The sequence below is a fragment of the Ceratocystis lukuohia genome, assembly GCF_044167205.1.
Source record: "Ceratocystis lukuohia strain C4212 chromosome Unknown Supercontig7_pilon, whole genome shotgun sequence".
Taxonomy (NCBI): Eukaryota; Fungi; Ascomycota; class Sordariomycetes; order Microascales; family Ceratocystidaceae; genus Ceratocystis; species Ceratocystis lukuohia.
In genome coordinates this window covers 910,070-930,375 of record NW_027263526.1, presented here as the reverse complement: position 1 = coordinate 930,375, position 20,306 = coordinate 910,070, and the positions used below count along the sequence as shown (strand labels likewise).

The following is a 20,306-nucleotide window of genomic DNA, read 5'->3' as shown; positions in this document are numbered from 1 at the left end:
CATTCCTTAGGGTCCTTAGGGTTATTGCTCTGCTGTGGCAGTGGCGGCAGGGTGGCAAGTCGGAGATTATTTCTCGTGGCGCTCTTCTACAATTGCCATTTTGTCTTGATCTTCTTTCTTTTTTTTTTTTTTGCAACTACCGTTTAGCTCTTCCCTCGGAGACGATCTGATTGATCTACAGCGGTGACGATAGGACGGCAATGAAAAACAGTCGTGAAGGTCTTTTGCGAGGACTTTTTTTGCTATACCAAGGCTGCAGTGGCTTTTCCCCCTTATTTTTACGTCACTTTTGGTCAATAAAGGGTTGTGATCAGCCTGGGGGCCAACGGGAAGAAGGCAAAAAGAGAAAGATGATCGTCGCGCCAGAACTTCGGGAGAGCTGTCAGGCAGAAAGTAGGATAGACCACGATTGTATTCAGTTTGTTAATGCTGCTGGCTGAGTTGATTGATCTGCTCCTGCCACCTTTTTCTCTCCCCTTTTTTTTTTGTTTTTCTTCTTTTCCCATCTTTCCCTTGGATCTCTTGCCGTAAATGTATCAGAATAGAGAGGACAAGGCCCTTTTATTTACATTGTCTACCCGTTTGCATGTAGAACACAATTCAACACGTCAATCAACCTTGGTATTGATTGAACTATTATTTGCTTGCCTGGCAACGAAGCTACCGACCCAGATGGGTGTCTATTCATACGTGCAACACGCTTAAACTCGCCAAAGTGTCGACCCTGATGTAATCTGCGATCAAAGCTCGCCTCTTGTTGTTCCTGTTTGCTCTAGGCTACTGGCTAGCCTCTGCCAGCGCAGCTTTGACCTCTCTTATCTTTGGGCATTGGCGTGCTGCTGCGTGCTATGCTTCTTTCCGATTCCGACATGGCGTTGAAGCTTTCTCTTTGACATGTGCACAGAGGTCCTCATACTATCTTCCCTATATACCTCCTGCTTTCCTTTCACGTACGTGGTTGAGCGGTTTTACAGGCGCCAAGTCCCCTGTAGGCTGGCATCCTTACAGGGCTATGCCCAGGCGCGCGAACGACTACGCCGAACCGCAGCTTTTTTACACTTTCTGGATGAGTCGGAGTCGTCATTTGCGCTATCCCAGGGTACATACAAGGAAGGGCTAGCACGCCTGGAATTTAAACATCAGGCCTTGCTGCGACAGTGTAATCAGGTTTTTTCCCTTCTTTTTTCGTCTATTTTCCCGCTCTGACTTTGAGGGGCTAGGGTTCACGGGCAGCGAGCTAGGGTCTGAGACCGGTTGAGAAGCATGTGGTCAAGGGGCGCTCTCCTGCCCTGATTGGGTCTAGTCAGGAACCAAAAACGTGAGATTTCCGGTTGTCAAGTTTGATTCTTGGACTACACACACATAGGCATAGGCATAGACGTAGACAGTGCATGCGTGACCGTCAGCAAGAGCTGCGAGGTCATTAATCTCGCTGCAAACCTTGTTGGAGGTTGGCTTTGTTATTGGTGGAGTCTCTCGTACTATTAATGCGGTTGGGGTTTGCTGTCCCCTGAAAAGCTGCCTTGTAGCTCCAACTCTAGCCCCTGTTCTCAAGCGGCATCTGCTGATCTGCTGTAAGCCTGCGCCGTTATAGCCTAGGTATAGTGGAGAGGCTCTATAGTACAGCGCCACTTTAGTGGGCTTAGTGGCCAGCTACTATTGCAGCAGCGTCTTTAGTAAAAGAGGGAAAAAAGAAAGAACAAAGCATCCCCGCATTCCTAGCCATGTCGCGTGGTTCTTCTTGCATGTATGTGGCCATGACATGCGCATTTCCATTCATTGATTCACCCATTCACCCATTCACCCATTCATTCATTTTCTTTTTGCTTGTTGCACTTGTCCTTGTTGCTACGCATGTTGCTGTTTTCCCGTCCATCAGGGAATCCCCCCTCAAAGCAGTCCGGCCCACTATGAAACCGGTCTAATAAACCGTCGGCGCCAAAGGGGAAGGAAGGAAAGAAGGAGGGAAGGCGACATGGCCTAGAACTAGAATCTAGGCAGGGAGGGGAGGGGAATGACGGTGAAAAGGAAGGCGCGGGAAGCCGGGAAGGTGCTATGTAATCTGTACCAAGACTTTTGGTCTACTAATCGACAACTCCTCCTCTCATGATCAAGAGCCCTTCTCCCTGGGCATCTGCTTGGTTCCTTTTCATGATGTGTTTGGTCATGATAAACATAACCCATAGCATTTGCCCTAGCCGGACTCAGAATAACGTCACATTACTTTCCTCTTCATTTCGCCCCTTCAAAGCCAACTTATTTATCGTGATACGGCTCCCCCCCCCCCCCCCCCTTCATACCCCTTCCCATCAACTCCTCCTGGAGTCAGACCAGCCTAGATTCAGTCAGAAGTCAAGCTGTTTCGTTCTGTGTCCGGAGATTTGCTCTTGTTTGAAATTAATGGACCAGACCCGGAGGAGGAGGAGGAGGGGGAGGAGGGAATATACAAACTTTCTCTTGCCGGCCCCCAAACAACAGTAACTTTAATATCTTGCTCAGGTCCTCTTTCTCTTGCTTGATGCAGGCTAAAGTAGAAGAACCTGACTTGCCTGCCGGGTAGGATTTCCGTATCTGAGACACGCATGACAGAGTCTAATTTTCTAGCTTGTAGGGTTATTAAAGAAAGCAAAGGAGGACAAACAGACAGCAACAGATGTAGCTGAATGAACGAGGTTGTTTTTGCTGGGGGGAGGGAAGGAGAGAGAAAGACAAAGATTCTCTTCTCTCTTCTCTTTTCCTGCCTGGGCTCGGGGCCTTGTTTCTTGTGTGCGTGTCTTACTCTTCCCCAGCAAACTTGGCCTCTTTCTTTGGCTGCTGCGCTCTTTCCACCACGCCCGCTGCTCTCCATTCGCTCTCATTCCGCCGTCGTGCCATGCCTTTTGTTTGCCCGCAACTGCATATCAAATGACCTCAGCTTGCGACTAGCCGCTCGCTTAGTATTCCGCCAGTCGGCGCTGGCTTTTTTTTTTTCTGTATTCTTCGTTAGGCCCCGATGGATGGAGCTGACCCTAGCACACTCGGCATCCCCCTTCTTATGGGAGGAGCTGACAAGTCTAGCTCTAGTTCTTAAAAAACTAGGCCTCCTTCTTTTCCTTCCATCTTGGCTGAGAGGAGTGAGTGCTATACTGGTTTCAAGGGTTTGTCCTTGAGCATATGAAGCAAGTTTTGTCTAGCCATGCTGTCCTTATCTTCCCTCCTCCTCCTCCTCCTCCTCCTCCTGTTTTCTCCTCTGCTCTTCCTCGTGCGCTTTTCTTTTTTCCTTTTTTGCCACAAGCTGTGCTACCTAGACCTTTTGGTATTAATAACATGCATGGAGCACAAGAATTTACTCCATGAGTACGTGACTTTATAACTCCTACACCAATTCCTTGGCCCATCTAGCTGATGTTAGAGACCCGGACTGTGATACTCTGATGGCGCAATGCGTGCTACACTACAACGGACATGGAGACGGGGGAGGTGGACAAGGTGTAGAAGGAAGAGGGGGAGGAAGAGAGTAGGAAGAGGGAAACAGGACTCGAGGTTTGTCATTCACTTGACTTACACGAATCCTCTAAACTGCTGTGCGTCTGTTGATGCTTGTACATCCTAGGCAGCATAGTCTCCGAGTGCTAAAAAGTGTAAAGCCGAGCCGGATGTATTGATTCCGCTTAGTTAGACGACCAGCTATCTAGGCAGTCAATTGGCTAGCTGCAACTCTCCCCATCCTCACACAGGAAGAATAAAACGCCCAAATGACGGTGGCGTATGTTTCTATCTGCTACTTGAACACACGCGCACGCAAGCACATAAACATTACAACGCCTCTTTTCCTTTCCTCCTCCTTTTCTTCTCTGCTATTGGCGTTGTCAATGTCCGTGGGACCAACCCCGAACGAAGTGTTACATCGAAACGGCCGGCCTCAATGGTGACACAGGCTCTTTGGCGGTAAGGTTACACGGGTGAACGACGAAGACATTAGAGAGCACACAAACACACATACAGAGAGAGAGACAAAGAAAGAGAAAAGAGAGAGAAATAATAGAGGAAAGACAGAAGATGTAGGTAAATGGAAAATGCGGCTAGGAGAGAGACAAAAGAAAGACAAAGGCTGGCTGATGTGAGGGGACAAGAAGAGTTGTGTTGGGTTGCAAGTGCCGCTGGGTGACTTGGGTATTTTAACTGGCTGTAGCTGGAACTTGACCGCACATTCTGTGTTCCAAGGTTTCAACAAGATTCAAACACTAGCGATGGTTGCAGACACCCAAGGCTAAGTGAGAAAAAAAACGTGAGCCTGATTCTTTATACGCTTACGTTTATTGCCTCCCAAGTTACACATTGACATCAACAACGTCCTCGTCAGTAACCCTAACCAACCCTACAACCGGGTGGATGACTGACCGCGGGAAATATGTAGCACAAGGATGCATCGCCACGACGTCAGCGAGCTATATGTGGCGTTCAATATTATCGCAGCATCATGGGCTACGGCTACTGTGTGCTGTTTATATGGCAGGCTCACTTCATATACCTCCTGGATCTCAGAAAAGGGCTATCACCCCTGGTTCATCTTCACACACTTTTCGCCTGGCTGGAAGGTCTGGAAAATTTTTGCTTCGCTATGAGCACAGGACTGGCATATGATACACAATATGCGGTGCTTGCCGTGGCTGCGGGGGCCCAAGTTTGGTTATCAAGGCGGCTTTAATGTGCTGGCAATGTGGTGCTGCCTAGAGCCGCCACGCACCTATGCCAGGCATGGAACTTCGAGTCCCTAGTCCGTATCTGCAGTATGGCTTACTTTTGAATAGGACCCGGGAATATTTTCCCCATGTAGGGTTAATTGAATCCTACTGTCGAGCCATCACTGGATTCCAACTCGGCATCTGCGTCCCTTCCTTTATGCTTCCTAGTGCTCGCACATCTTAGCACTAGCTCTTCGTCTACCCTTTCCCTCTTCTCCAACACTATGCCAGCCTTGCACGCCTCGCCCTCCATCCCGCTCTGGCTCGCCGCTTTTGACAGCCCCGCTTCCGGTACATTACTGTCGCTGCCACACGTTGATTTCAACGCTTTTGTATTTGGCTCGTGGATCTCAGCTCTACTGTTGCTGGTCCTTCGCCTGGGGCTTGTAAGTGCTATCAGCAGGGCTCTGTCAGACTGTGCATTGAATAGTGATACAAAGGCCTCCTTTGATTGGATGCGAGAAATTGCGCTTGTCGTCGGGGGCTGCGGAGAGATGAGCGGAAAAAAACTGCGCAAAAGCTGGCACAGAAGGGCACGAGGTGATGGTTGACGTAATGCAATTGGCTTATGAGAAGCACGAGTGGGATGGGATATCTCGGACATATTCTTGCTTATCTAGACATTGCGGTTTGCTAACGTGGCCGTCGCACATAGAATCAAAACCTGTACTACTATCGGTGTGATGTTTTGAAGTATGAAGGACTGCGAAAAAGCCGCAGCCAAAATTAGTAAGTGAGTGTCTGTCTGCTCGATGTGCCACTGCGTATTAATAAATAAATAGGCTGGCAAACCTCAGGGAAAATGGGACGGCCCGCAATATTAACCGCCAGTGCGGGCATACATCGAGGAAAGACTTGGCTTAAAGCGCAAAAGAATAGCATCAGAGCATAGGGCCAATCTAACCTACACCGCTCTGACGAATGGTAGAATGCCCGGTGTCTGCACTTTGGGCTTAATCTGGACTATCAATGTCCCTCTGCCTATCTTTTGCTTAAAGCTACAGACGTCTGTCTCCACGTCATGGCTTCATAAATGGCATACCACACCCCGGCGGGCGCTACCGACTACTCTGCGCCCAAGGCAGCACCTACTGCCAAATTTTGTGATGGGCTTTACGCAGAGCTGAGAAACTCGTATAACGCTCGTACCGTGGGACTGTCGGTGCTGAAGTCTAGCGATACGCAGACTGACAATCTTTCTAGGGTACGGCAAGTGTGACGGCAAACTACATGGAGAGTGGAGTTATCAACGTCTTGCATACATGGGATAGATAGATAGCCAGGATAGATTTGTGCTGGCTGGCGATGATAGAATTTGCGTTATGACTGAGGATGTTCCTAGGATGGCTGCGAGCCGCTCTGTAAGATATGACGTCGATAGCCTTGGACGGCCTGAGAGCGCATGACCCGATAAGAAAATGGACATGGGATAGTTGGGTGCTGTGTTGCGAGTTGAATCTTGTACTCAACGTCTGGGTGACGTGACAGCGTCTATTATTCCCGTCTCAAAAACGGTTCTTTGACTGACGTCAGTTTGCCCTGGACTAGGCGCTGAAATTGACAATAAGCAGATAGCTGAATACCGTCTTTAGCACTAGAAAGCCAATCACATGTCTGGGAAGCGGGCAATACATACAGGTGCCAAGAACAGCATTTTTCACCCAACGCCCATAGGCAAATAGAGAGATAGTAGTAACCGCCGGCCTGTAATGTGACATTACCATTGCTTTTGAAAGCCCACGTCATGCCCCCTGTTTGCATGTTGGTGCACGAGAAAAGGCAGCACAGCGGGGTAGAAAAAATCCAGCAGTGGATCGGTTGCGCTGGAAGGTCATGGGGAGAGGATTAAATGAGAGTATGAGTTTGGAGCTTCCTCTATCTAAATATCCTTAGCCAGTTGGGCTTGGGTGTGGTGCTCGTGCTTGCGGCTCTCCCGGTAGCTCCCCGCGGCTGTCTTGGCCGGTCTCTCTTCCCCCATCTGTGTTTGTCTCTATATGCGCACATTATTGCTTTGTCAAATCAAATGCACAGGGCAACAATGACCATGGGATGCAGCATGTATTGCCCTCATGTAATCCGATAATACAGTAGGGAAGGGGCTGTCCACTCGGCCAAGGTCGTATTCTTCCACTTTTTTATGATCTGTGCTCGTCATGTGAGCAATATGAGTGCTCATTATTCCGCAGACAGGTCTAGTTTCCCGAGATTAGAGACGTGCAACTGCAAAAGTCCTATTGAACCGAGGGAATACCTTTAACTTGACTACATTCTCTACTGAGCTCGCTTTGCTTCCCCCTCGAACCACTCGCGAATTCAAGCAGCATCGCATCTCGACCTGACCGCATCTAATGACACACTTGGAAGAATCCGCCGATGCGTACAATGTGCAGCAAGAGGCACAGCGCTTCTTTATTGAGAGGTTGATCGGTGACAAAAAGCTAAACCTCCACTCTGACATCATTAAAGCTGCCTCGTATGTTCGCTTTTCGGGCGACGATAGCCAGCCTTTTATCCCATCGCCGTGTAAGATGACAGAGAGCATGTCGGCCTTGTTTGCTCTCGTGGCTAGCTCGGCTAATGCTGTTGCTTCTAGTCGCTACGGCATCCCGTTGCAAAACACCGGTGTAAACACGTACGTGGTAATCACTGCTAACTTAGCCCTGGGAGATAACCAACACCCGACTGACAATACCTTCTGTAGTGACCTGGCTTCGCTATTCGCTCTTTCGATTGTCCTCCCCTTCATCAACGGCGTACACTTTGTTCAACACAAAGCCCTTATGGACGAGCTTGCTAAGGGGGAGATATACGACATGGCCAAGCCTATTCACAGAGCATCCACTGGATTATACAAGACCTTGGATGACCGTTGGTACTTTTTGCACGGCTCCATGAATGCTGGCCCTACAATGCGCATGGTGGAGGTGCCGGAGCAGGATGGCCTGACTTACGACGAGGCCATGCGAGTCTATGCGGATAAGGTTGCTCAGCGCACTGCTGCGTCTCTTGAAGAACAAGCCAACAACGATTTTAAACAGGCAGGGGTAACATGTCTGACGCCTGAAGAGTTCTTTGCTAGCGAGCACGGCAAAATAATGGCAACTGAGCCGCTATGGAATCGCAATGAAGTGCCCATTCCTGCGCCTGTGCCGTGGCCCGAACAAGCTAGCGCTGAGGCCGGCGGCAGTGAGGGTGGGTTCAGGCCTTTGGCAGGGATTAAGGTTATTGACTTTTCCCGTGTGGTGGCTGCACCCGTGATATCCAAGATCCTAGCTGTACTAGGAGCCGACGTGCTAAAGATTGGCAACCTGCAGCTACCCGATGTAACTGTCCTGCTGCCGGACCTTAGCACAGGCAAGCGCGATGCTAGCGTTGATATGAAGACAGCAGAGGGCAAGGCCATCTTCGAGAAGCTGGTTCAAGAAGCTGACGTGATTGTTGATGGATACAGACCGGGTGTGCTTGATAGACTGGGATTTAGCACCGAGAGGCTTCGAGAGATTAATCCATCGATTGTAGTTGCCAGAGAGAATTGCTATGGCTGGAAGGGGCCGCTGAAGGACCGGTCAGGATGGCAGCAGATTAGTGACTGCATGGTGGGTATCTCGTGGCTCCAAGGCCAGTTCCTGGGCTTGGATGAGCCTGTCCTGCCGCTGTTGCGTAAGTTGTCGCCATTCGAGTTTTAATTAGCGCCGGATTTGTGAGACAGTGATTGTTTTTTACTGACAATTTGTTTTTTTTTTAGCAAACTCGGACTACCAAACTGGGCTGATCGGAGCCGCTGCGATCCTTGAGGCATTGCTTATCCGCTCTCGTGAGCCAGTGACCTTCGACATCAAAGTGTCTTTGACTCAGTACAACATCTGGTACTACCGTCTTGGCCAATATAACGAGTTGCAGCAGAAGGCGCTTCTTTCTCGTAACGAAGGTTTCATGGCGCGTTATAACGAAGACATGGTTACCCTCCTGTTTAAAGTATATGCGCAGCTGAAGAAAGTTCGCCCGGAGCTATTTACTCTCCCAGAGAACTTTGTACACATGTCCGGAAAGGAATGGGGGCTCGAGGAGGGCGAAGACTTTCAGATTCTCGTGCCTCCATTCTCAATGGAGGTGTCGGAGCTGGGCTATGCAGTGCCATCTGGATGCCGTGGCCGGTCGAGGCCTGAGTGGTGAAAATAGGAAAGGAAGGGGTAAATATTGTTGTACAAGACCACATGTTTTTGGCTCTTGGCCATTCGCAATTTTGCGTGATTGGGGTTTCTGATAAAAGCATAGTAGAGAATGAAGTAGCGTGACAAGACTGAATGAATCTTCGCCAATTCTACCTACATTAGGGCAAGATCTTACCGTTCATTTGACTGATTTAGCAGTCTCATCTCGTTGCTTATTTGGTTTGACTTTGGCCTGAAGTAGTCGTTGAGGCATAGGTTCACATGTTGATCTTCTGATTTCACATATAAAAAATTGCAAGCAGAGGCTTTCATAGAGCTGTTGTCATCATCAATTCATCGGCGAGCAGCCCGACTTCTGTTAAATAAGATCCTGGTCTGTAGAATAGCTTCCGCTGCGCGCAATTGGTCCGCTCTTGCGCTTGCATTGTCATGATGAGAAGGAAATGCTTCAACATGCTAATAAAGCCAAACAGGGGCGGCCTAGTGAGGCACCGTAGAGATTGATCCAAAGTCATGAAGCCCTTGACTGTAGATGCATGTATAAAGGGAAATTGATAAACGCCAGTAGTAGAGGGTGCCCTGGTGTTTGTTCACCTGCACTTGTGGCCGTTCAATCCATGGATAGTGCTAATTGCTTAGGCCGACTCCTTGCTCGACGTGGCAGCAATAAACGGCTTCGAGCCAGGCGAAACAGGATGGTCCGCAAATATCTGGGACTGGCGTAGGTGCACAGGAGTGCTGGTTTTGGGCTGATCGGGGATATGCTTTTCAAGTTTCTATTTGGGCAAGTTAGTCTCAGCTATATCCTGGGGTAGAGCAATGAGGCACATACCAGGTTTTCATAAACACACTTGTTTAGCTTCCACTCCTCACCACGGCATTGCCAAAGCTGATGGTTGCCATTGTCCAGACACTGCCAGTGCTTGCGGAACTCGGCCAGACAGTGGGTGTTGATGTCCTTGATCCTATGAGCTTATTAGTACGACAAAAAGCTAGCTAGGCTTTCGGTAGCCCGCCCGTCCGCAAGCATTATAACGCCATAGATGCGCGCGCCTGCGTGGCAGCGTAGGAGTCCTTACACACTAGAAGCACACCGGGTTACTCGTCGGCCTTCCTTCATACAGTCAAACTCTCCTCGGCCATTGGCTTCCGATTTGCACTGCATGAAATCGTCGTTGTAAGGACGGCATCTCGCGCCGATAAAAAAAGCAGCCGATAGCAACGGCGCCGAAGAAGCTCCAAGTTCCTCAACCTTGGGGATATGATCCGGCATAGGTGCTAGATCATAGAGAAAGCTTTGATCGAACCTATGATGCAAGGAAAAGCATGATGCAGGATGGTTAGCATGGTCAATTCTACGCGAAGTTCCCTAGATATTCTGCTAGTTTAATCCATAGGAGGCTCTATAGAGTGAATTCTAGTCATAGAATGAGCCGGTGGATAGAGGCAGGCCTCTAGGCTGAGGAGAACGGATCGGAGCGGCTTTATTGGGCAGAGTAAAGTTGGACAAGCCCTAACTTACTTGGGTGTTCTGGTCGACATGGTGGGCGATCGCTGTTAGGCTGGCGGTATCGAGGGATGTAGTCGGGGTCGAATCGGAATTGGATGGGCCTAATGGGAGGATTGATAGCAGTCTATCACCTTCTGTTGAAAATAGAAGCTTGGGAATCCCGAAGTTGACTTGCCGCAATTGGTGGATGTTGATTGGCCGCCATTGTACGCTCATTTCATAGTCACGTGTAATGTGGATTCGTGGGTTAAAATGATGCTATACGCTAGGGTTACACTCGGTGAAGGCCTGTCTCAGTGGAAGAAGAAGTCTCACCGAGACAACGGCTCGTGCTTGCGTCGCGTTCCCTGTATTTTTTACCCTGAAAAATAAACTTCACAAGAAGCTATTTGCAAAAAAGACTAAAATCAATTCTTGGTTCAATCTTGTTAGCTATTGAGCGTTGCATTCTCATTTTTGATTGTCTTTTCCTTCTCTTGCTTTATAAGACGTGTACCGCAAGCATTTTTGGTTTGCCTTTGAGCTTAGTCATCGTTGTTTGTTGCTGTTTCTTTTTAAGGCTTCCAAAGCTTTATGATAGATAACTCTTGTACATCTTCCATTTGACGGGCTTTTACCAACGCGGTAAAAATACAAACGGTGCATATTAATTTGTGTCTACTCCGTCGCTGGACTGCCCCCAAAGCCGCGTCACTACATATTGCTACTCGAGTTTTGCTAGAATGAGCTTTGGACTTGGGTCGACAGTGGCCAACACCGGCACTGGCTCGGTCTTTGGCAAACCTCTGTTCAATGCCTCCGCCACAACTGCTCAGCAAACGCAGCAACAACCTCAGCAAATGGGCGCCAGTATATTTGGGAATACAATGGCTCAGCCACAGCAAGCCCAAGCCCAACAACCAGGCCTGCCATCTCTATCGCAGTCTCAGGCGCAGCTCACCAACTCGTTGTGGCAGCCATCGCGCGAGGCACCTCGTACGCTTTTCCTCCCTACTCCTTGAAGCCAGACCGGGGCAATACTCTCTCTAACGCTACTCTTTCTTTATCCTACAGACCAGCGCCCTGTGCAAGACCAGATCATGCAAGTTCTCGAGAAATGGGACATGACAAATCCTAACTGCGTGTTCCAACACTACTTTTACAACCGTGTTGAAGAAGCGAATGTCCCATTTTACAAGCCCGGCCCCCATGAGAACCCCCGCGAATGGGAAGAGGCGCTCCAGAAGAAGCCCGCCCCTGGTTTTATTCCTGTTCTATGCACTGGCTTCCAGGGCATCTCAGAGCGTCTAAAGACCCAGCGCCGTGCCGTCGCCGACCTCAACACCCGCATCCATCAGATTAATAGCAGCCTGGATGCAATCCTGTCACGGCACGATTTGGCTACAAGTGTGCGCGCAGCCGCCGCGCGCCGTCGACATGTGGTTCTACAGGAGCGCTGCATGAGCTTTGCTGCCAAAGTGCAGGTGTTGCGTAACCGTGGCTATGCGCTCAGTGGCGAAGAAGATGATATGCGACTCAAGTTGCACGCTCTAGAGACAGCGGTCAATGACCCGGCTATGAGTGCTAAAGAGGAAGAGCTTTGGAGTAGACTGATTGTGTTAAGAGGATACGCTACTTCTCTTTCACAGGAGCTCAACAAGCCGATGTCACAAGTGGATGAAAGCCTAGACGAGGAAACAGAGCTAAAGCTGAAGAAGGTGAGGTTTGAAACCGCATTTATGGTGTCGTGAAGACGGTATTTGCTAACTTTAGTGACTATAGGTTCTGGAAGACTACGACAAGCAGCTGCAACATCTCAAAAAGGAAGTCGAGTCAATCAAAGCGCAGTACGAGGTCATGCAAAGGGGAGTGGAATAGGTGTTTATCCTGTATCGTCGATATGGAGGTCCATTCAGTGGTAGTAATGATTTCATGGGGATGTTTTCTTTTCTTTTCCTTTTTGTTAAAGCCTGAAAAAGAGCTCATGGTGTATCCTATGATGTCATGTAGCCATGTAAAGTCTCAGTGAGTGGCCTAAGAGAACCTTCTGGCGTGATTTATGAGGGTGATGGTTGCAAATAGGAGCACTTAAAACAAAACCACAGAGGCCATGGGGTGTTAAAGATTTTGTCTTGAAATCATAACTAATGTACACACTCTATTGCGAGTTTGATATTGTGAATGGAAAAGCCTTGGGCCACGCATACAAGCAGTATTCTGCTTAGAATATCATTTTAACAGCATCAATGGCAAAGGGGGCTGTAGCTTAGAGGTTAGTAACTAGGCGACTGGAAAGGTCAGGCATACCAGCACAACGTACACAGGTATAGGAGAACAGCTGCAACGACGGAGCGTTGGATGGCGAAAGACGCATCGGCTTCCTGCTGACGGATCTCCTCCTCGGAGGGGGGGGGCGGCTGAACTGTCGGATATTATTAGCGGTGTGAAGGGGTTTTGCAAACTGAGCAAGAGAGGCGACTTACAGAACATTATGGGGTATGGTTATAGGGTGAAGATGAATTGTGCAAGGCTGAAAAGCTGTTTACTTCGTCGTGATGTAGCAAGAAATTCTTTGATAGTGGAGACGCCTTTTCGGCTGATCTATGGCTGAATATGATAAGATAAGGCGGCCTCAATTCTAGAATTAGACATCATTGTTAGTACTACTAGACTAGTATGTTGGCTGTAAGTGTTTTTCGCAGGTAGGTCTTCAAGGGTAATAGATGTGAGAAAACCTCTTTTATGCTAGCCGCCGTATGCTAGAAGTTGAATGAAGCCATAGTGTAGCTGGTAAGATATAAGACACTTCACCGCTTTACTATCAAGATACTATTGAAAATGCTCTAGCTGGATTTCACATGTTAGACTCAAGGCTTATTGCTCTACCTTTTTTGTGGATACAATGAGAAAAGAAAACTAAGCGAGTTTCCCGGTGGGAACTGGTTGAGGAGACAAACTCAGTAGAGCCTCAAATTAGGGCAGCACATAAGTATTTACATACACGTGTAATGTGTGCCAAACTGGTACCGAGCAGTCTAACCAACACACAGATTGATTATCACGAAGGAGGGGAAGCAAGAAAATCAAATATAAAGAAACGAAAAGGCACTCCAGCGACCCTTGAAAAATTAAAAAGCTCGAGAATTTCTGACTTTGATAATCTATTAGCCTAGCCGGTTGTCCGCGGGAATCTCTGTAAGCCAAGGAAGCTTTACAGACAGCTCGGCAAATCACAAGCAGCCTGGAGCCTCGGAGACACGGTAGGAGTGGTTCCTTGCGAAGTACAGAGGCTAATGCTGGTACAAGGATGAAAGGATTGTTAGATATCAAAATGTATACTTATCGAGAGAGTGAGACTTGTAGATGTGTGCTGTTATTTACTGTACATGTGGGCGCATTTTCTGAGAATACGCTGTATGTGAATATGGGGATAGATGTTGTGTAGATTAGCTATTAGACACAGCATGTCTTTATGCTACATAGCAGTTAGTATTCACGTAATTTGACTTGGATATAGTAGTTGCAACATCGTCGATTCACGCACAAACACAAGGAAGTAACCAGCGCAAACTTACCTATCTAAGCAAGTACTTGCCTACCCCATTTAGTTGTCGTCCATTGTCAACCACTGGATTTCGTTCCATTATCGGCGCCTTTTCCCGCAATTTCCTCTTCTTGCCCTTTTTGCTCTTTCTATCTTTGTCTGGAGCAAGCCCTATTTTTTTTCATCTTGTTTGTGCCCCTCCAATCTTTTTCTCTTCTTGATTTTTCCCCTCTTAATTTCTGTCTTCGTTGTATTGCCTCTCTATTTATCTTCCGCTTTGCCCTCATCCCATCCCCCCCCTTCCTCCTCCCCTCTCCCCTCTCCTCTTTGGTTCCTCAAAGTCCGCTCTTTACTTCTGCTCGGGGAAGCACTCTTTTTCTTGTCCCCAATTTCTTTCCGTATCGAGCGAGTAAAAATGTTTGCTAGGAAGGCCGCTGCGGGCCGCTTGGTTCGGCCTTTTGTCCAGACGCAATTCCGATCGGGCATCTCTCGCTATGACTCTGCGGCTTACATCGGCTCTGCCGCGCTGGAATCGCGGCATCTCACTTCTTCCGCGCCCTTGGCTTCGCCTGCAGAATTCCCTGATGCTTCGGCTAGAGATAAGCTGTACCCACTACTGGTACCTCCATCTAACACCTTTTCACGTCGTCATGTTGGCCCCACCAGCGACGATGTTACTAAGATGATTAGCAAGCTGTCTCCCCCCGCCAAGTCCATAGACGATTTCATTGCTCAGGTCGTCCCCCCCTGAGGTCCTCATGGCTTCTCGTGAGCTGCTGATTAAGTCTGCATCCGCAGATGGCCAGAAGACGGCGTCTCTACGTGAGCTGGATGTGGCAGCAAATGCTGCTGCCATGGCTGCTCGCAATAAAACCCCCACCTCTTTCATTGGTGCGGGCTACCATGCTACCACTACTCCAGCTCCTATTGCTCGTGATGTACTGCAGAATCCCGCTTGGTATACCTCATACACTCCGTACCAACCTGAAATCTCGCAGGGCCGCCTCCAGTCGCTGTTGAACTACCAGACCATGGTATCTGATCTGACTGGCCTTCCTATTTCTAATGCTAGCTTGCTTGATGAAGGCACGGCTGCCGCCGAGGCCATGACCCTTTCAGTCAACGTCCTGCCTGGATCACGTTCTAGGCGTCCTAACAAAACCTTTGTTGTTTCTGATCTTGTGCATCCCCAGACAATTTCCGTACTCAAGAGCCGCGCTCAGGGTCAAGGCATCAACCTCAAGATTGTTGATCTGGCCGCAGAAACTGCTATTTCTGACATCAAGGCCCTTGACAAAGATCTTCTTGGTGTCCTTGTGCAGTACCCTGATACCAAGGGTGGTGTTTGCGATTTCCGCGCTCTTTCTGAGGCTGTGCATGCTACTGGTGGTCTGGTAGCTGCTGCTACGGATCTCTTAGCTCTTACTGTCTTGACTCCCCCTGGTGAGTGGGGTGCTGACGTTGTGTTTGGCACTGCCCAGCGCTTTGGTGTTCCGCTCGGTAACGGTGGCCCCCATGCCGCGTTCTTTGCCGTGACTGAAGCACATAAGCGCCGCATGCCCGGCCGTCTGGTCGGCGTGTCACGTGACCGTCTCGGTAATCGTGCGCTGAGACTTGCTCTGCAAACTAGAGAACAACACATCCGCCGTGAAAAGGCAACTAGTAATGTTTGCACTGCTCAGGCTTTGCTGGCCAACATGGCTGCCTTTTACGCCATATACCACGGTCCCCAAGGTCTCAAGACCCAGGCTGAGACTACCATAGGCCTAGCTCGTCTAGTTCAGTTTGTTGCTGATCATTACGGCCTCAATTCTATTAAGAACACGAGCGACCCTGAAGGTCGCGTGTTTTTTGACACTGTTGTTCTCAACTGTGGTGACAAAGCTGCAAAGGTTCTCGATACTGCTGTTGAATATGGTTGTAACCTGAGAGACTTTGGAAATGGCCAGGTTGGTATTAGCATGCACGATTCTCTTGGCACTGAAACCCTGTACAATCTATTGTCTGCCCTTAAAGCAAATGCCTCGAGGAATAGTGACTCCGCTGTTGGTGATCTTATCGCGAAGTACTCTTCCCAGTATGGTCGTTTCTCCGCAGACTCTCTGCCTCCGCAATTCAAGCGAAACTCAGCTTACTTAACTCATGCTACCTTTAACTCTTATCATAGTGAGATGGAGTTTGTGCGTTACATGCATCATCTACAGTCTAAAGATTTGTCTTTGGTTCACTCTATGATTCCTCTAGGGTCTTGCACGATGAAACTCAATGCTGCTACTGAAATGTCTCTCATCTCACTCCCTGGATTTTCACAACTGCATCCTTATGCCAAAGAAGACCAAAAGGAGGGCTTCAAAGTCTTTGTCAGGGAGCTGGAAGAGCAGTTGACAACTATTACTAGCATGGATGGTGTTTCGCTACAGCCTAACTCTGGTGCCCAAGGCGAGTTTGCTGGTCTTCGTGCTATCCACCGCTATCATGAGGAAAATGGAGGCAAGAACCGTGATATCTGTTTGATTCCTGTCTCTGCCCATGGAACCAACCCTGCCTCAGCTGCCATGGCAGGTATGCGTGTTGTTCCTATCAAGTGTGATACCACTACTGGAAACTTGGATATCGCTGATCTGGAGGCCAAGTGCAAAAAGCATGCCGATGAACTTGGCTGCATCATGATCACTTACCCTAGTACTTTTGGTATCTTTGAACCTGACGTCCGAAAGGCCTGTGATCTTGTGCATGCTTACGGTGGCCAGGTGTACATGGACGGCGCCAACATGAATGCCCAGATTGGTCTTACCTCTCCTGGTGAGATTGGCGCTGATGTGTGCCACTTGAACCTACATAAGACATTCTGCATTCCTCATGGCGGTGGTGGCCCTGGTGTCGGTCCTATCTGTGTCAAGAAACATCTCATTCCTTACCTGCCAGGCATGAGCCCCGAAGCCGCCGAACCCATGGTATCCAGTGCTCCTTATGGCAGTGCCAGCATTCTTCCAATCACATGGTCGTATAATCACATGATGGGTATGTTTCTTTTGTACTTTGAACTTCATTCTAATTGTTGCTAGACCTGCAATAATAACTAACTTAATCACCTTAGGCACTGAGGGTTTGCAGCGGGCTACGCAGGTTTCTCTGCTCAATGCAAACTACCTTCTCTCACAGCTATCACCTCACTACCCAATCGTATACACTAACAAGAACGGGCGCTGTGCTCATGAGTTTATCATTGATGCCCGGCCGTTTGAAAAGACGGCTGGAATCGCTGCCATTGACATTGCCAAACGTCTCCAGGACTATGGTTTCCACGCGCCAACAATGAGCTGGCCTGTACCTAACACTCTGATGATCGAGCCCACTGAGAGTGAGAGTAAGGAGGAACTAGACCGCTTCATCGAAGCCATGATCTCTATACGCGGCGAGATCCGCGAGATTGAGGAGGGCCACCAGCCACGCGAGGCTAACGTCATGCGTAATGCACCTCACCCACAATGTGATATTATTAATGGCGATGGTGATGGCAAGTGGGAACGGTCGTACTCGAGAGAGAAGGCTGCTTACCCGCTGCCGTGGTTGCGCGAGAAGAAGTTCTGGCCCAGCGTTGGCCGTCTGGATGACAGTGAGTTGTATTCCCGCCTTTTCTTCTTATTGTGTACTCTCACTAACCTTTGTTTTTAGCTTATGGTGACCTGAACCTGTTCTGCACCTGTCCCCCGGTTGTCGACACCACTAGCGAAGCTGTATAAACAATAGTCGCCCGAGTACTTACAGCTACTGTGCCCCTAGATCTAGTGGGCATTTATTTCCTGACTTCTGTTTTCCTAAAATGGCGTTTCTTGTTTTTTTCGTTCGTCCTCTGCATTAAATCCCGGTGGGCATTTCAACAGCGCCGTCTGAGGACTATATATGATACCTGTTTTACTCCCTCCCTTGTTTTCTTTTTCTTTTTTTCCGCAAGTCCTTTTTTGCCATTTTTTCTGGGGGGGGGGGGGAGCTCTCTTGAGGCTCTTATTTTTGGTTGTCTCTTCAACTTCATTACATCTCAACATTGTTAGTTATCTTTTTCTCTTTAAACAAGAGTAAAGGAGGTGGTTATCTCTCGACTTTTTCAACAGCATATGCTCAACCACACTAGTTTTTTCTTCCTCTCATTCTTTTTTTCGTTTTTGCAATGTAACAGAAAACTAGAGCGAGAAAACTTCATATTGATTTACAAAAACTTTGTTTCTACTATGGTTGTTATTGGTAGTGTATCGATCGATTGCTAAGCAATTTGAGTCTGATCTTGTCTCATTTGATCTTACTATCGTCATTATTTCTTAAGATGGAAAGGTAATTTACTTTTTTATTTTATTCTATCCTGTGATCTCCCAAACATCCATCAAATCATAAATAAATAAAGCAACGTATCGTGACGAGAAGGCAATTATAGCTGGCTGTTCTAGGCATCAAACACAAGAACCAAACCATCATCGCCCGCTGAAATAACCCGTTCACCCGACTCACCCTGTACAAATCCTAGCACACCACCACCTTCTCCATCGCCGCGATGGCCCTTCCACTCCTTGACTAGACACTGGTCAGCTGCAGCTCGCAAATCCCAGCGACGGATGACACCGTCCATGCCACATGAGGTGACCATCCATGTGCCAGGCACGAAGTCAAGCTTAACAACAGAGAAGTCTTCATGAGCCCCAGGCAGCGTGCGACGTAAGGCAAAACGCCGCGATGCATCAAAAACGGCAATAGTGCCGTCAACGCAACCTGCAGCTAGCAACGTGATCTGTGACTGGCCAGCGCCAACAACGGGCGACGAGAACGAGAGTGCCTCAGCCGTATCATTGAGTGTCTGTAGTGATGCCAGAATCTGGCCACCAGGAGATACTTCGCTAGGTGTAGAGCCTAGACGTGGTAGGGAGATGATGCGGATGCCACCGCCAGCACCTCCAACTGCAACAAAGGCCCCATTGGGGTCGACAGCAAGCGAGTACAGCCCGCCGTCAACAGCGAAACGCTGGTCATTGGCATTTAGAGATACTACGCTCATGCCATTCTCGGCAGTGATTCCATGAGCCGCAGCTTCGCCAAAAACATCCCATACATACAGGGATGAGTCTTCAGCAACAGTAGCTAATAGCTTGCCATCAGGGGTCCAGGAGCCAGCTGTGCAAGAGCCAGTGTGTAGGTAGTATGTGTTGACAACTTGTAGCGGGGTGGCCTTGTCCTTAGGTGAGATGGTATATACCCACACGGAGCCGTCAGACGCTCCAACAGCAAAAGTGTGCGGGTGTGCCGGGTTAGGACAGGGCGAGATCCAGTTGACCTCAGGAACTTCAGCAGCCTCAGCCATCCACTTAAACTTCACAGGCTGGTCAGGCATGACACCAACAGCATACAGGCGAACATGGCCGTCCATGCCTCCAGACACCAAGAACTGGCCCTTGGGGAGGGTGAATGCTAGGGCAGAGATGGAGTCGCTGTGGCCGTCGATAGAAAATAGCGCTTTCAAGGCCACACTTTCTGGTCGCGAGTTAGGATCCGACGAGAAGCTAGCGGGGAGCACAGGGCGATTAGGCGCGGCCGAGGTATCAATCAGGTAACCCTTGCCTGGGGCATCTTCGTCTTCCCCTTCACTGCCACCAGTGGCAATCAGCGAGGGATGTATGGGGTGCTGAGCAATACAGAAGACGCTATCGCGATGTTGGTCGAAGTAGGCAACGCTGTCGTTTTGCAGAAGAATCTCTTCGTTATCTTGGTTGTTCTCGTTGTTGTCGTCGTCGCTGTCTACTTCCATATCATTATCATCGGGAATGAATTCCTCGGCAGCCTCGTCTTCGTGGAGAAATTCGCCCTCCATTGGCTCTTCTTTATCGCGGTGGTTATCGGACATTGTGTTTATGTATGTACGGATGTACGAATGTGTGTGTGTGTTTGTTGTATTTTGTCTAGAGAGAAAATAAAGAGAAGGGAAGAGGGAGGGTGTGATGGAGAAAGGCGAAGAAGGGGGTGAGCGCAGAGGAAGTAAGTAAATGGGATGATTATAAATCAAAATACTGTACTGAGCAGTAATTGCTTGATTTCAAACTTGATGACAATAAATTGCTGTTTCCTCGCTTTACACTTTTTTTCTCTTTGCTAGTGAGTAGTTGTATTTTTTTTTTCATCGCCAAACTTGGAAGGAGCGGGGCTTATAAAAAGACTTGACCTAGTTGATGCCGCGGGGCTTTTTTCTCCAACTGTTATTACAGTCCCCATATTTTTAACAAAGCCCCCACCTTTTATTTTAGCAACTGAATTGACATCATCACTCATCATATCATATCACCCAATTACTAGATAGAGTAGCAAATACTCGTTCTAATCAGTTTTGTCCTAATTCG

General features: G+C 48.6%; 5 protein-coding genes across 5 annotated transcripts; 3 read left to right on the top strand and 2 right to left on the bottom strand.

Moving 5' to 3' along the window:
* Positions 1 to 7,072: 7,072 nt before the first annotated feature.
* On the top strand, positions 7,073 to 8,897 carry HOO65_070178 (Acetyl-CoA oxalate CoA-transferase; the record flags this gene model as incomplete). Its single annotated transcript, XM_071004980.1, has 3 exons — positions 7,073 to 7,356; positions 7,426 to 8,384; positions 8,470 to 8,897. The coding sequence occupies 3 exons, from the start codon at positions 7,073 to 7,075 to the stop codon at positions 8,895 to 8,897; spliced, it is 1,671 nt and encodes a 556-aa protein (XP_070856896.1).
* A 634-nt stretch (positions 8,898 to 9,531) lies between these two features.
* On the bottom strand, positions 9,532 to 10,438 carry HOO65_070177 (NADH-ubiquinone oxidoreductase 20.8 kDa subunit; the record flags this gene model as incomplete). The annotated part of the gene is made up of 4 exons (XM_071005138.1): positions 9,532 to 9,672; positions 9,729 to 9,861; positions 9,976 to 10,203; positions 10,419 to 10,438. 4 exons carry the CDS (start codon positions 10,436 to 10,438, stop codon positions 9,532 to 9,534), a joined length of 522 nt encoding a protein of 173 aa, XP_070856895.1.
* Positions 10,439 to 11,128: 690 nt separating this feature from the next.
* On the top strand, positions 11,129 to 12,263 carry HOO65_070176 (putative nuclear pore protein NUP57; the record flags this gene model as incomplete). Its single annotated transcript, XM_071005085.1, has 3 exons — positions 11,129 to 11,381; positions 11,460 to 12,103; positions 12,168 to 12,263. The coding sequence occupies 3 exons, from the start codon at positions 11,129 to 11,131 to the stop codon at positions 12,261 to 12,263; spliced, it is 993 nt and encodes a 330-aa protein (XP_070856894.1).
* A 2,081-nt stretch (positions 12,264 to 14,344) lies between these two features.
* HOO65_070175 (putative glycine dehydrogenase decarboxylating, mitochondrial) lies at positions 14,345 to 17,672 on the top strand (the record flags this gene model as incomplete). Its single annotated transcript, XM_071004856.1, has 4 exons — positions 14,345 to 14,535; positions 14,666 to 16,950; positions 17,027 to 17,545; positions 17,605 to 17,672. The coding sequence occupies 4 exons, from the start codon at positions 14,345 to 14,347 to the stop codon at positions 17,670 to 17,672; spliced, it is 3,063 nt and encodes a 1,020-aa protein (XP_070856893.1).
* Positions 17,673 to 18,367: 695 nt separating this feature from the next.
* Positions 18,368 to 19,816, bottom strand: HOO65_070174 (putative WD repeat-containing protein C25H1.08c; the record flags this gene model as incomplete). Its single annotated transcript, XM_071001269.1, has 1 exon — positions 18,368 to 19,816. The coding sequence occupies one exon, from the start codon at positions 19,814 to 19,816 to the stop codon at positions 18,368 to 18,370; it is 1,449 nt and encodes a 482-aa protein (XP_070856892.1).
* Between the last annotated feature and the right edge of the window lie 490 nt (positions 19,817 to 20,306).